The following is a 16,859-nucleotide window of genomic DNA, read 5'->3' on the forward strand; positions in this document are numbered from 1 at the left end:
TCATTATCTCATTATCTTTTTAAATTATAAATATATTTTATCAATATCGCATAAATAAGTTACATAATGAGAAAACACAATTATCAAGGTGAAAAAAAAAAACCATGGAAAGAGATGGCCAGATATAAAACTATATTATATAATAGTGATGGCAAAGGTATGGCACAGGTGCCAAAGATGGCATGCAGAGTTCTCTGTGGTCATGTGACCCCTCCCCCCCCCCCCCCCCCGCAGGAGTTCATTACTAGAAAGGCCGAGGGACTCAGTTAGAGCTGCTCCTTTCCCCCTCTTCACTATGCATGTGGGCATTTTTTCATATCACTGGCAGCCAATTGGAAGTACTTTCTCCCTGCCCCAAGTGGGGCGGGGGTGGGGCCAGGCACTATAACTCTTAACAGGTCCACTTTTACTGTTATATTACATCAATCATGAAAATCAGTTGATACCGATTTTAAAAAAAGAAAAAAAACCAGTGGTATAGAGAAGCTAAACAAGAAGCAAAAGTAATTGAAAATAGTAATCCAGAATTGAAAAATAGAATAATGTATACGATCAAAGGAAGGCTAAAAATTGTTAAATGTTCATTAATGAGAACTGCTAGTAAAACTGGAAAATGGGCTAGAATATAAAATGAGAAATTCTGAACATGATTACATAAAAACATAGATCTTACATATGAATAAAATCAATGAGAAGAGTATAATGGAGAAATATTTTTACAAAATATAATTGATGGAAAGCTGATGTTTAAAATAAATTGGAAATTAACAAAAGACACCCTCCTTAATTAAGTTTGTCAAAGATATAATAGTTTAAAAAAAAGGAATGAAAACTATAAGTTACATTAAAATTTGTTCCAAATCACTAATAATAAAAGTACAAATAAAATCTACTGAGACAAAACTGGCAAAAAGGGGGAAAAAATGTTAATAGTCAATAGGGCTATGAAAAGACAGGAATCTTGAAGAACTGTTAGGGAAGGAGAGAAGGAAATAAAAAAAATCATAACCTTTGACCCAGAAATACAACTACTAAACATATATCCTTGAGAGGTCAATAATGAAATATTGAATAATGAAAGGGAAAAAGTTATAACATGTTAAAATATTCATAGCCGCATTCTACATGGTAGAAAAGAATTGGAAACAAAGTTGGTACCCATTAAACATCTTGGGGGAAAGGGGTGCTTATAACATATAAATGTAAAGCAATACCTCGCTGTGCACTAAGAAATGACAAATTTAAGGAATTCAGAAAAATTTGGAAGCCTTGTAAGCACTGATGCAATTTAAGCAGAGCCAAGAGAAAAATAAACACAACTACTAACAAAAAAATTAAATCAAAGCCGAAATGTAAGTAATGAAGGGCCCAGACAGCAGATAATAAAATATTCCTCACAGAAGAGAGAGGTAGAGGGACTATTAAAGACTATTGTACACATTGAAAGATATAGTCTGACATCATCAAACTTTCTGCCTAATTTTTTTCCTTTTTAACAAGGAAATAGTTTGCGAATGAAATGTCTGTGACATAAAAACAAAAGGAAGCAATAAAATGTTTTCTTTCTTTTTTTCTTTTAAAAGAAGAAAGATAAGTCGGCAGGGATGGGGGTGGATATATATATATATATATATATAGCTGCATATGTGTTTTATGTACACATATATACTACATGCATGTACTGATAACACATAATATATAATATATACAATAAAATGTATACACGATGTGTATTCTAAACACATAGGGATATTTCAGCCTTGCATGGCAACAATGGGCAACCAAACAAGAAAACTCAAATTTCTATAAAATGTTCTATCTAACTTCTACAATATAAACAAAGATTGAAAAAAAAATGCATACCTATGCATACAAAAATAATTATAGTGTCCTTTTTTGTTGTACTAAAGAACTAGAAACTAAGGGGGCAGCCATCAAATAAAGAAATGAAGTCAGCAGAATTAAAATTTATATTACAACATCAATAATGGAAAAACCAATAATTCTGAAAAGCTTAAGAACTCTGATCAACTTGATAATAAATTATGACTCCAGAGGATTACTGATGAAGAATACTGCCCATCTTATAAAGGAAACAGCCTAAGATGGAGAATAACACACAAATTTTTAATACGGCTAATGTGGGAATTTGTTTTATTCAGCTTTGGTTTATGTTTTATAAAGTGTTTTTGTTTGTTTATTTACACACACACACACACACACACACACACACACACACAGTCAAGTCATTTAACCCTAACCCCATTTACCTGGACCCTTACCTTGTCTTAAGAATTGTTACTAGGACAGAGAGTAAAGGTAGAGGGAAGAAGAGAAAGAAGGGGGAAAGAGAAAGGAAGGAAGATAGAAGTTGGGAAAAGAAAGGGAAAAATGAAAAAGGCAGAGGGGAGGAGGAAGAGCAGGAGAAATGGATGAATTCTGAACATAACCAATATCACAGTGCTGGCTAAGAGAATACTGAATTTGCATGGGGTGAAACGGTCAGACTTATGTTTTAGGAAATTTATTTTGACAGCTCATTGTAGGATGTTTGATTTCAGGAAAAACTTGAATCAGGGGGACCCATCATATATTACAATAATTCAGGCATGAAGTGATGAGCGCCTGCACCAGGGTGGTGGCCCTCTGTCAAAGGAGATAAGAGTATGTATAAGAAATGTTATGAAGGTAGAAACTACAAGATTTGATAAGAAATTGCATAGGAGAAGTGGAGGGAGTAAAGAGCTGAGGATGACACCTAAATTGCAAGCCTGGGGGACTAGAAATGATGGTACTCTCCAGACATTTCACTCCCAAACTATCTCCTTGTTACAAAGGAAAAAAATTAGGCAGAAAGTTTGATTATGTCAGAAGAAAGGAAGATTGGGGGCGGGGGGGAGAGGGGGTGCCGGGGAGACATGAGGTTCAAGATGTCTAATAGGCAGCTAGAGATATGAGCCTAGAAGTCAGAAGAGAATTTAAAGAATTGGACAAATAAATCAGAATAATTTGCAGATATTTGACTTCATGGGAGTTAATGAGATAGCAAAGCAAAATATTATAAAAGAAGAGAAGGATAGAGACTCGGGAGACAGCCATGTCTTTTTTAAAGAGAAAAGAATATTAAGGACAATAGGGTGACCAACAGTTTCAAAGACTGCAGAAGGATTAAAAAAAGGTCATTGGATTTTCCAATTAGGAGATCATCAGTAACTTTTGGAAAGAACAGATTAGGTTGAATCATGAGTTCAGAAGCCAGACTGCAGAAAACTAATTAAAATGAGTGAAAGAAAGTTGGGGGGGGGGGGGGTTGGGGGTTGGATTACCTTTTTAAGAGACAGGAGTGAGGGAAAAAGTGGTAGAAGGCATCATAGTGATGTGAGATAAGGAGAGAAAAGGGAGCTCTAAATAAATGGTTCCAACTTATGCAGTAAAATAGGAGGCAAGGTTTTCAGCTGAGAATGTATGAGAGAATTTCCTTAAGTAAGAAATGGTCCAGTGCTGAAAGCTCCAAGAGACCAAGAGGAGGGTTAAAAAAAAATTGTTTAAGAGTAGCTCCAGTCAAGTGTGGAAATCATTCAATCAATAAATCAATCATTTAACTTTTTTTTTTTAAACCTTTACCTTTTGTCTTGGAGTCAGTACTGTGTATTGGCTCCAAGGCAGAAGAGTGGTAAGGGTAGGCAATGGGGGTCAAGTGACTTGCCCAGGGTCACACAGCTTAGAAATATCTGAGGTCACATTTGAACCCAGGATCTCTTGTCTCTAGGCCTGGATCTCTGTCCACTGAGCTACCCAGCTGCCCTCAATTAACATTTTTAAAGCACCTATTTTATGCCAGGTACAGTACTAAACACTTAAGGATACAAAAACAGAGACCTCACTATTGTCAAAGAGTTTACATTTTAATGTGAGACAACATCCAAAGCAAGCTAAATACAAGTTAAGTAAGAATTACAAGAGGCAAACCACTAGAATTAATAGTGATTAGGGAAGTCTTCCTGTATAAAGTGAGATTTTAATTCAAATTTTAAAAAGTCAACAAGGTCAGTAGTTGGAGGAAAGGAGGGAGGCCATTTCAAGTATGAAGTACAGTCAAAGAAAATACCCAGAGATGAGAAACCAAATTTAACAGGTAACCAGTGTCATTGGATCGAAGTGTATGTATTGAGAAGGAAAGATTTAAGAAGGCTGCAAAAATTGTGGGAAATAAATTTATAAAGGGCTTTGAATTTCAAAAAGACATTTTTTTATTTAGTCATAGAAACAACAGGAAGCCACTTCACTGAGTAAAGGAGTGGTATGATTAGATCTGTTTTAGGAAAACCACTTTTGTAGCTAAATGGAAAACAGCTTAGAGTGGGTAGAGACTTTAGGCAGGCAGACCCACCATAGGGATTCAGTGCCAGTGAGGTGACCAAAGTGTCCATAGAGAAAACTTCAAATTAGAAAAGATATTTTAAAATCATTTGGCCAGCCCAAGTAGTTATTTCCTATGGCTACCAGTGTTCTGAATATTTTATTGTTCACTGGGACAATATCAAGATGATGAAAACTACTTTTCATAAACCTGGTAAGCAACCTAATATATGAGAAGGCTACAAATTCTCTAACTATTCCAGGTCAGTTACAATCAACAAAATATCTAAGAATGCAATCAATTAGCATGTGTTAAGCACCTACAGTAGTGTGGGCCAGGCCTTGTGAGAGGAAGTACAAATACAAACACAATAAAATTTTAAAAACTCCACTCAAGATCTCTTTATATCTGTATCTAAGGATAAAGAATATGTGAAGAATATTAAATAAAAATTGTGGAAGAAAAGCGCTATTAGTTGGGAAATACTGAAAAAATATTGTGTAGAAAATAGCACTTGAAATTCATCTTAGAAGGAAGTAAAAAGAATCCCATGAGGTAGAGGTGAGAAGGAAGTATATTCCAAAAATGGTAGTCAGTAAAAAAGGGGTAAGGATAGAAGATGGTGTGGACTGGTATAGTACATGAAGATGAATAATTTACAATAAGGCTGGGGCCAAGTTTTGATCAGCTTTAAAACCAAGCAGAGAAGTTTATAGTTGAACTTAAAAGCAACAGGGAGCCACTGTTTTTTGTTTTGTTTTGTTTTTTAAATAAAGGCAGCCCTTAGTCAGCCATGGCAGTAAGAGGGTAAAATATAAATGATAAATAAGGAAAAATTACTGAGAAGGAACAATAAATAGGATAGGTAGAAAAGAGAACCCAAGGAAAAGTTATTAAAAAAAAACCACCTCTCAAGATCAGTCAACATTAAGGATTAGAGTAGGTGCCGAATTGTGGCACTATTACTGCCAGTAGTCTTATCTTATAGCATATATTGTTGTCTATAACCCATCTCTAACATTCAGATTTCAGAGGCGCTTATCATGAGGCAATCAAGTCCAGATTTAAATTTTTTAACGAGGACAAGATAGGTAATAAATGTTAGGAAGAAAAACAAGATGCAAGAATACTACTTGCTTGTACTCTCTGCATATCCAATGGAAAATAAAATTATAAAATTATGAACTGTTATCAAAAACTATAAATCTGTTCATACTATACAAAATTTTAAAACCAGAAATATTTAAGGTAGCCCTGTTGGTATTAGAAAATTTCATCTTTCTATTTCTGTTGATCTCATCAACTTTATTCTTTATTTGTATCTAAAAAGAATACCTATGCATGGTTAAAAAAAACCATAAAAAAAGTTTAAATGGTGATTAGGGTAAAAAGTAACAGAAACATAACTTAAAATTTCTTCAAATAAATTATGTTTCATTAATCCAATAGGTTAAATGGCCCCTGACTTCCAAGAAATTCACATTCTAATGTGGGAAGGTGACATTTAAATAATAACATATACCAAAGTGTAAAGTAGATTAAAAGTAATCAAACTACTTCTTTCTCAACCACATTTCCCCAATTCTTTAAATATAATGCTCCTCCATTAACTTTTCTCCTATACAATAAAAAATGGAAGAGTTGATCAGTGTCACACTTCTTTTTACCGGCTTTCTACAGAGAACCTAGAAGGAATTCAATAGTTTTGACACCTTTACCTCCTAATGTTTATTATTAAAATCTCTTAAAATCACCCTTAAGTTAATTGGTGGTAAACAACTTGTTATAAGATCAATAACAGGATACCCTAAAGCAGTGATGACAAACCTAGGCACCTATGCCAAAAAGGGCACGCAAAGCCCTCTCTGTAGGCATGCTTGGAGTTGCCCACCAGAGTTCCTTACTAGACTAAAGCCAGAGGGACTGGGGTGGAGCTATTCCCCTCCATCTTCTCCAAGTACCAGAAGACATTCCTCATTTCACCTGCCCAATGGGAATGCTTTTTCTCTCTGTGAAGATAGGATTAAATCTCCTCTATGTCTATTTTTAGCTAATCAAATCAAGAACTTAAAGTACCCCTACTTGACAAAAAGTAAGAGAGTTGCAAGTCACTTACTAGAGTAAGCTCACACTTCCAAAGGACACTGCTTCCCCCACCCCAACCCCCATGCCTTGGCAATGCTAGGCAAATTGAAAGACTGCAATTGGTTCCAGAAAAGTGGGGGAGCAACAGGAAGTGACATCAAGAAAACTGCTTTAAAAAGGCCAGCTTGGCGCTGGACTGAAGAAGGAGACTTTTCCCCTTGATCCTGTGTCAGATTGCTGGGCGAGTAGCTAGACTTCCTTTCCTGGCTTTTGGAGAGATTGGTTCTGGAGATTCCTGCCTTGGCTTTGGACGAGGCTGCACTGATGAAACCCTGGCTGAAGACACCACTGGGCCTTCTGGCTGAGGATTACTGGGAAATCCACATGAAGACAGAGTCTTGAGGAAGCCCTGCTGGGGCTGAGCCTGGCTTCTTAGGAGAAGGGCTGGTAGGTTTATTAGAATCTGTCTTCTTTATCTACATGTTTCCAGTTTCACTCTTTCCACCTCTTTGTAAATAAAGCTAGTAAAAGTCAATTTGAGTTAAACTAATATTTTTAAACTAGCAACCACAATATTACTTTAGAACTTTCATATTAGCATAAAAACTTAAATTTAAATTCTTACACCTTCCCTGTCTGAGGTAAGAAGAGGAGAGGTGAGTGAGAGGTGGCTCTTTGGGAGGGGAGAGGAAGGGGAATTGGGGCTCAGCACTCCATCTCTAAGAGGTTTGCCATCACTACAGTAAAGCATAATTAAAAACTATCCCTTAAAATGTATGTATAGTCTATGGTAAGAACTAATAAATCAACCTTCTCACTAAGCAGTCTAATCAAAAGTAAAATCCACAACCAGAACAGAAATACATAAAAAAACCAAACCAAACCAAAACAAAAAACACCCTTAATTAAAAAGAAACTTTTAAAAAATCTTCATAATTACTATTTCGAAGAAGAAAATTCAGGTTTTACACCCATTAAAACTGACTTGACACAATTATACATGCCATGTACCTCATTATTACAAATTAAATGCAAGTCCCAAATTATTTTATGAGAGATAAGTAAGTCAAATCCAATTCCCTTTAAATTATCTTTCTAAAATTTAACATACCCGGGGATTTTAACAATGTAGCTACTCTAATATTAAAATATTATGTTTCCAATGTGTCACCTTTTAAAGAATATAGATGTTATAAGGAAACCAACTAAATCAAAGAAAATTCTATGATACTTAAAAATGTATCAATGTAAAATTCAAATTCTGCATATAAAAACCTATTATACCAAGTGTGCATGAAAATAAGGGTGCTATGTATGGAATAAGACACTTGGGACTTCAAGAACCGAATACCTATAAGATAGCTGGAAAGAGTGACAGGGGAAATAGGCAAAACAAAGACTAAAAGAAAAATGTGAAACAAAAGTTGAGCTCTTCTTCCTGGTTCTCCAAAGTTCTGACAAAAGAAAGCTACCTTAATACCCAATGCATTAAAAATGAAAGTGTTACTGGGTTTGTACCACAAAGAGATAATGAAAAATGTTTGTATAGAAATATTCATAGCCACACTCTTTGTGGTGGCAAAAAGTTGGGAAATTCCGAGGAGGTGTCCTTCAATTGGGGAATGGCTAAATAAATTGTGGTATCTGATGGGGATGGAATACTGGTGTGTTGTAAGGAGTGATGAACTGGAGGATTTCTATATGAACTGGAAAGACCTCCAAGAACTGGTGCAGAGTGAAAGGAGCAGAACCAAGAGAACATTGTATACTGAAAGTGAAACATTGTGGAACTATCCAATGCAATGGACTTTACTAGAGTAGCAATACTCCAGGGCATTCAAGAAGGACTTATGAGAAAGAATGCTATCCACATTGAGAGAATTATGGGAGTAGAAATGCAAAAGAAAAACTTATGATGTTATCACTTATCACTTGTTTATATGGATATGTAATTTGGGGTTTTGGTTCTATGGTAAAAATGAATAATGTGAAAATAGGTATCAAGTGATAACATTTGTACAACCCAGTGGAATTGTTTATTGACTCTGGGAGTGGGGAGGGAAAGAAAAATGAATCATGTAAATGTAGAAAAATATTTTTAAAAATTAAAAATAAAACCCCCATAAAACCCCTGAAGTGTTGGTTCCCTACCCCACCAAAAGGAAAAAAAGCCCTGATCGTTCAACTATTCCTTTTTACTTCTTACTTAAAAATCATACTTCCTATCCAGATTTCTGACTACAGCATTAAAAAAATAAGCCATTGGTTAACTAAAGATAAACATAAATCTAAATTAGAAAAAAGACAAATTTCTGTGAACGTTTGAGTAATATCCTTAACTAGGGCTCTGAGCTACCATGATTGGACTCTATATGTACCCAGCGGTCTTCATACTACCCCTAGAATGGAAAAGAGCAATCACTTTAAAAATATCATTAGGCTAATTGTCCCATTACATAATTGTATTTTCCAGACTCATTTAGGACTGATTTAGCCTTTACAAAGTTACTAAAATGTGATATATTCCTCATTGCTTCTGTAAATTAATGATTTAATCATGACTAAGGTCAACATGGCTATCAAAAATATGCTATAATGTTATTATAATAAGTATTCGGGCTCCTTATTTACTGTTATTATCCGTGATGTCTTTTCAAGTATCCCTTTACCTAACCAGCTGTAATCTAAGAAATCAGATAACTATGCTAAAATTATACATAAATTATCATTTAATCAACATATGCTATTTAAGTACCTACTATGTGCCAGGTATTAGGTATACAAGGCCAAAAGTAAAATAGTCCTAACCCTCAAGCAGTTTACAAATGATACATGTAGTCATATATAAATGTATACAAACCACGAACCAGGTAACCTAAGGGCAAGGATGGCAGTTCAGCTAGAGGGAGGTGGAGGGAGAAAAGCAAGTGGGAAGAAAATGTATTAAGCTTTGATGTGGTACTCATCAAATTCAAAGAATTCCAAGAAATTAAGGTGAGAAGAAAATTCAATGCAAACATGGAGAAGGTTAAGTACAAAGGCAAGGTAATGAGAAAAGGCGTGTTTGCCAAAAGAATAGTAAGACATCTAATTTGGCTTAATGAAAGTTTGGACACAAAGAATGAGCAATAAAGCTGCAAAAGAATGAATGAGGTAATGAAGTGTTTTAAATACCTCAAACAGGCATTCATATACTGTGCAAACCTTAATTTAGAATTACAGGGACTCAGTGGAGGTAAATGTAAATAAATTCAATAAATGGCTATGGTCCCCTTCTAGAACACAGAAGACCAAGGTGCCTCTGCTTTGTAAAGGCTAATTCATTGGCTTAAAAAAAAATCAGAGCAATATTAAAATAAAATGTTTTATCACAATACAAAAAAATTATATGCTCTATTTCCATTTAATTAAGGTCTCTAGTTCTATCAAATTTAAGACTGCAAAAATGTATACAGACTTAAGTCCACTGACTATAAGATGGTATACCTCACAATAGAGTATGTAAACAAATTAAAAGAAAAGAATATTTGTATCTGATAAAATTTACTGGAGAAAATTCAAATTAATAAAGAAATTAAAAAGTATCTAATTAAGACTGCCCAGAGCTCTTTCCAATGCTCCACTTAGCTTTCATGTTTAATAAAGTTTTAAGTTTTGCATTCTACTTAAAACTTTTGCCTCATCTTCAATACCACATAATCACAGTGATTATCTACTTATTTAGCATTTGCTACTTTGTATTATGTGTGTATGCATGTGTGTATTCCAGTGCCGAGTGATTTTTAGTTCCTTGAATGAAAAGATCGTATCATGTTATGTTATGTTATATTCTGTGTCAAGAGCTTGTCTGCATCAGATATTCAATAAATTGTAACTCCTAATAATAATGAAGTCTAGCTGACTTCTTTTAAGGTGTTGAAAAAGAAGGAAAAGTTCATCTTTTTTTCATATGTTATTTTGTAGCATTTTGTAGATATGCAAAAAAAAAAAAATCAAACAAGTCAGAGATAACAAAAAGGGTTCATACCAGGAATTCCTTTCTTCTCTTTTTAGTTCAAATATTAAACTTAACTACAAAACATAATATAAATACAATATATATTGAAGTCAAACACATTCTACTCAAAGCCAAGATTTGTATTAAAATGAAAAACTTAAAGCAAAATTCTTTCATTTCTCTAATGAATCAAAGAACATGAACCCTACAATGATAATTCATATCTTCTGCAGTGACTTCAAATTATAAAATCACTCTTTTAACACCCTAAATTACAACTGAAAGAAAAGTTGTGGTTCACCACTTGAGAGCAACTATATTGAATCAATTTTCAAAACAGTCACAGTTACTAGTATGTTGGTTGTTTTCTTAAACCACATGAAAAAAAATTTTTTTTTCATAAAAACCACATAAGACTGTCCAAAAAAAAAAATCATAAAATTTTTCAATGGCTGTGGCAGTATATATTCAGAAAGAGAAAAACTGCCGAGAAAACCACACACCCCCAAATCTAAAATTGAGAACAAAATATCTACATAGGATAAAAATGCTGTTTGCCAAGTTATTGCTTAAAAAATGCTTATTGAGCCTAGAGATGGGAGGTCCTGGTTTGAATCTGGCCTTAGACACTTCTTAGCTATGTAATCCTGGGCAAGTCACTTAACCCCAATTTCCTATTACTTAATTTTCTGCCTTGGCACCAATACACAGTATTGATTCTAAGATAAAAGGTAATGGTTAAAAAAAAAAAATTTATTTCCTGAATTGATAGACCTTACTTAAAAGAGATTGTTAAACATTGTATGTTATCTTCATTCACAAATTGTGGATGTGATAGAGTGTGAAAAAATCCTTAACACTAACCTCTCCCTCTCCCTCTCTCCTGTGGTAAGTCATTAAAATGAAGGGAGAAAGGGGAGGTAGAATTTTTGGAGAAGCAACCAATATGTGTTCTAGTAGGGGGAAAAAAAATCAGATAAAAGATATAATTCATTTACATCGTACAAATGTTTCTGAAATATGTATATACTGAAATTTATAATGAACATAAATGAATTAAAGGAAGGTGTTCCTTAATTTTCCCTTGAGTGAAAAGTCCTTTTGTAAAGCATTTTCTTTTCACCATTCCAATTTATCTTTGCTCTAAGTGAGGAAAATTTATATCCTCTCACTAATAGCCAGTTAGTGTTATATAAGGAGTGATGACAAAACTTAGTATAAGGAAACATTGCTATCTGTAGCACAAATAATAATACTTTTATTGTAAAGTCCCTGAAAACTCTTCATCTGCCACATGAAGAAAGAAATATAAGCAGTAAATATACTGAAGGCAAAAGTGAGGACTTCAGGAAGATAATAAGGGAAAATAACAGAAGATATTTCCACATGAAACATTGGTTTTGAAAAATAAAAGCTGGATGGCTATTTTTATTTTAGTTGTTTTTAAACCTTTATCTTCCATCTTAGAATGAATACTGTGTACTGCTTCCAAGGCAGCAAAACTTAATAAGGTCTAGGTAACAGAATTTAAGTTACTTGTCCAGGAACACACAACTAGAAATGTCTGAGGCCAAATCTGAACCCAGGACCTCCCATCCCAAGTCTAGCCCTTAATCTACTGATCCACTAAGCTGCAACCCCTGGTTGGCAATTGTGCAGATGGTAAGATATCTACTAAGATAAGCAATATACAAATTAAATGGGAGAAACAGATAAAGTTCATGTACATCTCATTACTCAAAATGGAGGAACCCAAATGAAAATGAGAAAAGAACACAGGTGCTCTTTTGAAAGGGCAGAGAAAATTGTAAGTAGTGGGAAACTATATACTTAATGCCCCCTATCAAGAAATACACAGTCAGTCTATACACTAAGGTGCTCAACTAACTACATAAAGACAGGTCTATAAAGTGAATACTAGACCAAAGCACAAAGGAAGCACTTATTTTGGCCTGCTTTTTAAAGTCCAAATCACTGAGGACAATTTGGACAAATGCTATACAAATCAGAGTTAATCATGCAATGACAAATTTAAGGGCAAAGGAATGAAATAATCTAAACACATTAAAGAAACTGCTACAGAACCAACTATGTGTACTTGATTTCTAAGATAGGTATATAAATATATTTCTAACAAAAGTGTATGGAACATCATATATGAACTCAACATAAGTAATGTGAAAAAAAAAAAGAACACTTTTCCCATTTCAAATTATCATACATCTGTGCTGGATGTTATTTTATTCTAATGGGTTACTCAAAACCTTAGAAGATGATTTGCCTCCTCTAAAGAAGTATAGTAGAGAACTTTGAGTAAGATACCTTTCTTGATGAACTCTGAATTCCTTCTTTTTCATAAGCCCAAACCCAACTATAGTAACATAAAAAAAAATTCCAAAATGCTATTTTTGAAACACTTGCTGTGTTTACACAGCATAGAGCTAAATCTGCTCTATATTAATAATACCAGTTCCTGATCTTATATTTTCATCACACTGTGGAAAACAGTATCACTCTACTCTTCCTTTATTCTTTTTTCCCCTCCCCCATAAAAAGCAGCTTAACTTCTTAGTTTTATATTCATCTTCCACAGTGATCACTTACGTTGTTGATTTCGCTTGTCACTGGCATTTTTCAAAGGCAGGCATACAGGACAGTCATGCCGCGTGCAATTCTTCCAATGGGAGATGATTTGTCGTGAAGATGCACAGTGGGCAACTATGACCAGAAAAACAATGAAATGTTACTTTGTAACTCAAATTTAAAACTTTGTTATACTTAAATTAGGTTTCAACAAAAATATAAATATTCTGTTCTTACAGCACTGGACAAAGATTTCATATATGAACTATCAAAAGATAATGAGTATTTATTGATTCTTGGAACCCTCTACCCCCTTCTACTGCCAAACTCTGCCATTATCAAGGCTGAAGTAGAAGGGAATCCAATACAATACAAGGCTCATTTTGTACTTTTTTTCCTGCTTTATGGATTTCGATGGCCAAAAAAGTATCAACTGGTAGTCAGTTGTGGTGATGAGCCAACCTGGATACACCTAAGTTGGTTCTTGGATAGTAGAAACAGAGACTAATCACCAAGCCCTTAGTTAAAGTCATACCTCCAAACCATCAAAAGTCCTAGATTTAGACTTATATAAATTACACCAGAAGACAAGAAAGTTGTCACAAAATAGGAATTCAGTAATAGCTTCTCTTCAGAGAGGCAAATAATGGTACTGATTTCATTATGCATTCAAGATCATTTCAAGGAAATATAAGGAACATAGCATATAGTAAATAAACATGGCTCACAAAAAAACAAATCACTATGAAGACATTTGAAGCTTTTAACCCAACATCTATTATAGCAGATGAAAAGGTAGAAAATCCTATGAATAATGTGAAAAGACCTTTGGACTTATGGATTAATATTCACTAATATCAATGCAAATTTGGATCCAGAGGAAGAAAAAATATTATAAAATATGTCTCCAGACCAAAAAATGAAAGAAAATTTGTATACTAGTCAGAAAAATTCCATCTTCAAATCATATTTTCCTTAAATATAGAGTTGGATGGTGCTAGAGGATGTGAAAAATAGTTTAGAAATGTTAACAGGCAAGAAACAAAAGATTACTGATATGGGGAATCAAAACAGAATAAGCTGTGTACAAACAAGTTAGACTTGTTGGTGTAAATGTCAATATCAAACCCAAATGAAAAGACCCTATAGGAAATAAGAGGAGTTCCAGCTTGACCTAAAGTTGTAAACTCTAGATAAAATAGGGAATGGGCCAAAATAAAGATGTTGCTGCAAAACTTCTTAGAGAAATGTAATCAATTCAAAATAGGCTGAAAGATGTCAGAAACTCCTTATATCAATAAATATACAAGGAAAGACATGGTAGCTAAGGGTAATTCTATTTAAGCAAAATTTTATGAAGGATAGTGATGGAATATAACAAACAATATCACTTTCCCAAAAGTAAAAAGCAGCTAAAAGGGAAAAAGAATTAATCAACATGTATTTTTGAAGGGCTTACTTTATTCAAAGCACTGAAGATGTAAAGAAAAATGGAAAATAATCCATATCCTAAAGATGCTTAACTTCAAGTGTGGGAAGACAACATGAACATAAATAGGTTCACAAAAGATACAAAAAGAGTAGATAGAAGGTATTATCCTTAAAGGGCAAAGAATTAGAAACATGAGGGAGATAGGGAAAGGTCTCTTGCAAAATACCATGTTTTGGCTGAGTCTTGAAGGAAGCCAGAGACTCTATGAAGCAGAGGTGAGTAGGGAAGGCATTCCAGGCATGGGAAAGAGAGTGTGAAGCCATAAAGGCAAGAGAAGGCATATTATATGAGAGAAGCAGAAACAGGCAAGTATGGTAGCACCATAAAATGCGAGGAGAATATTATGTAAGAAGATTGAAAAAATAGAAGGAACTAAATTTTGAAGGTTTGATTGCCAGAAAATTTTGGTTGTAGAGGCAAAAGGGAGACATCAGTTTAAGTAGGGGTGGATGTTTTAGAAAAATCACTTTGAGGAGGACAGTTTGGAGTATGGAGAGGGAATGCAGAGAATTCAACACAATTTTCAGTTAAGCCAGATCATCCCAAGAGCATTCATAGATAAAAGCAGGAGAACAATAAACAAATGTGAAGTCAAACAGCTTATTTGGTGAATTTCAATAGCAAAATATTCTGATTCTTCTAGTGAGAATAATACATAGTTACATTTAGACTCTCCTAGATCAGGCTTCAATATACTAAGCAAGGAAATAGTACTAAGATTGAAAAACATGAAATCAGGAAAAAAGGCTAAACCTAACCAAATATATGCAAAAGAAATCTATTCTGGAAGTGACAATGCCTCAGAAATCAATTTCATAAGTTATTTCAAAAAGAGAAAAATTATAAAACGCTATAGACAATGTCACTCGAACCTCCTGCCCTTTTTTCCTCCCCAACCTGCCCAGGCTAAGTAGTCAAGAAGACATCGGCAACTATCAAACCATGTCCCTACTTTCTAAATTCTATAAAAAAATCTTTGACAATAAATATATTCATTTAACCATTATGAAAATCAATTTGGAACTATGTTGAAAAAAATTACCAAACTATTGATCCATTGATAACACTACTAGGCCTATACCTAGAAATCCAAGAAAAAGGAAAAGGAATCCTATGTACAAAAATATTTATAGCAGTTCTTTTTGTGATGGCAAAGAACTGGACACTTAGGGGAAGCACATCAAGTGTGGGATATCTGAACAAATTATAGTATATAAATGTAATGAAATATTATTGTACCATATGAATTATATAAGGGGCAATTTCAGAGAAATCTTACGAGACACCCATAAGATAATGCAAAGTAAGCAGAACCAAGGAAATAATTTAAACAATAATGGCATTATAAAGATGAAAACTTTGAAAAGGCTTTGAAAAATCAATACAATGACCAATTAGTTTTCTAGAGGACTGATAATAAACTCAAGAAGCAAAATAAGATACAATTTTAGACATGACCATGGGAATTATTTGCCTTTGTCTATGCAAATTTGTTACAAGGGTTTTGATTTTCTCTTTTGTACATTGGGAGATGCAGGTGGGAGAGAAAACAGATACTTGTTAGTTCAAAAAAATTTTAATAAAAAAAATAATAAAACCAATCCCTTTACATAAATATATATGTATATTATATATAATATAATCAATTCAACAAGTTTATGCTAGGAACAAGAACTTTTTTCAAGTTCTTACATTCTAACATAGGAAAAATACTAAGCATAAAAATAAAAGTAAATGGGGGTGGCCAGGTGGCTGAAGCCTAGATTGAGGAGGATGTTCCTAGCTATGTGACCCTGAGTAAGTAACTTAACATAATTTCTGAGTCTTTGTCCTTCTGTTTTATAGTTGTTACTAGGACAGAAATTTAGGGTTAAAAACGGTTTTTAAAAATGAAATTTTTTAAAAAATGAAGGGTATATAAAAAAAGGCATTCTGAATACATACAAAGTAGTTTTTTCTTGGGCATGTGGTGATACGAGAGAAAGAGGTAACAATTTAATGGATTAGAAAAGGTCCTCAAGAGTAGTGTTTTGAAGAGATCATATACGGTAGAGCTATAAGGACAGCAGTTTAGGTATAAGGTACTAGGGCATAAAGTGCATGAAGAGGAATCATATGCATTCAATTTGTAAAGAGAGGTTGGAGTCAGATGGCAAAGGGATTTAAATGGCAGAAACAGGTATCTGTTATGTTATCCTAGAAGCAATGTGGAACTATTGAAACTTAATGAGATGGGGAGTTAGACTTATGTTTTTGGTAATATGAATTTGGCAATTGTGTTGAATGGATTAGACAGAAGAGAAACCAGAGTTTGTGAGATTAAAGTTGAACAACTGGAAAGA

The 16,859-nt window shown here is 33.9% G+C and overlaps 1 protein-coding gene across 1 annotated transcript in view; it reads right to left on the reverse strand.

Annotated features, from left to right (window-relative positions):
- Positions 1–16,859, reverse strand: part of LOC123231726 (CREB binding protein) — a 180,254-nt gene that overhangs the window by 65,058 nt on the left and 98,337 nt on the right. The window contains exon 5 of the mRNA XM_044658032.1: positions 13,047–13,160. Within this exon, the coding sequence (XP_044513967.1) occupies positions 13,047–13,160 (114 nt within the window). The remainder of the gene's footprint in view (positions 1–13,046; positions 13,161–16,859) is intronic.

This window comes from Gracilinanus agilis, chromosome 1 (genome assembly GCF_016433145.1).
Source record: "Gracilinanus agilis isolate LMUSP501 chromosome 1, AgileGrace, whole genome shotgun sequence".
Taxonomy (NCBI): domain Eukaryota; kingdom Metazoa; phylum Chordata; class Mammalia; order Didelphimorphia; family Didelphidae; genus Gracilinanus; species Gracilinanus agilis.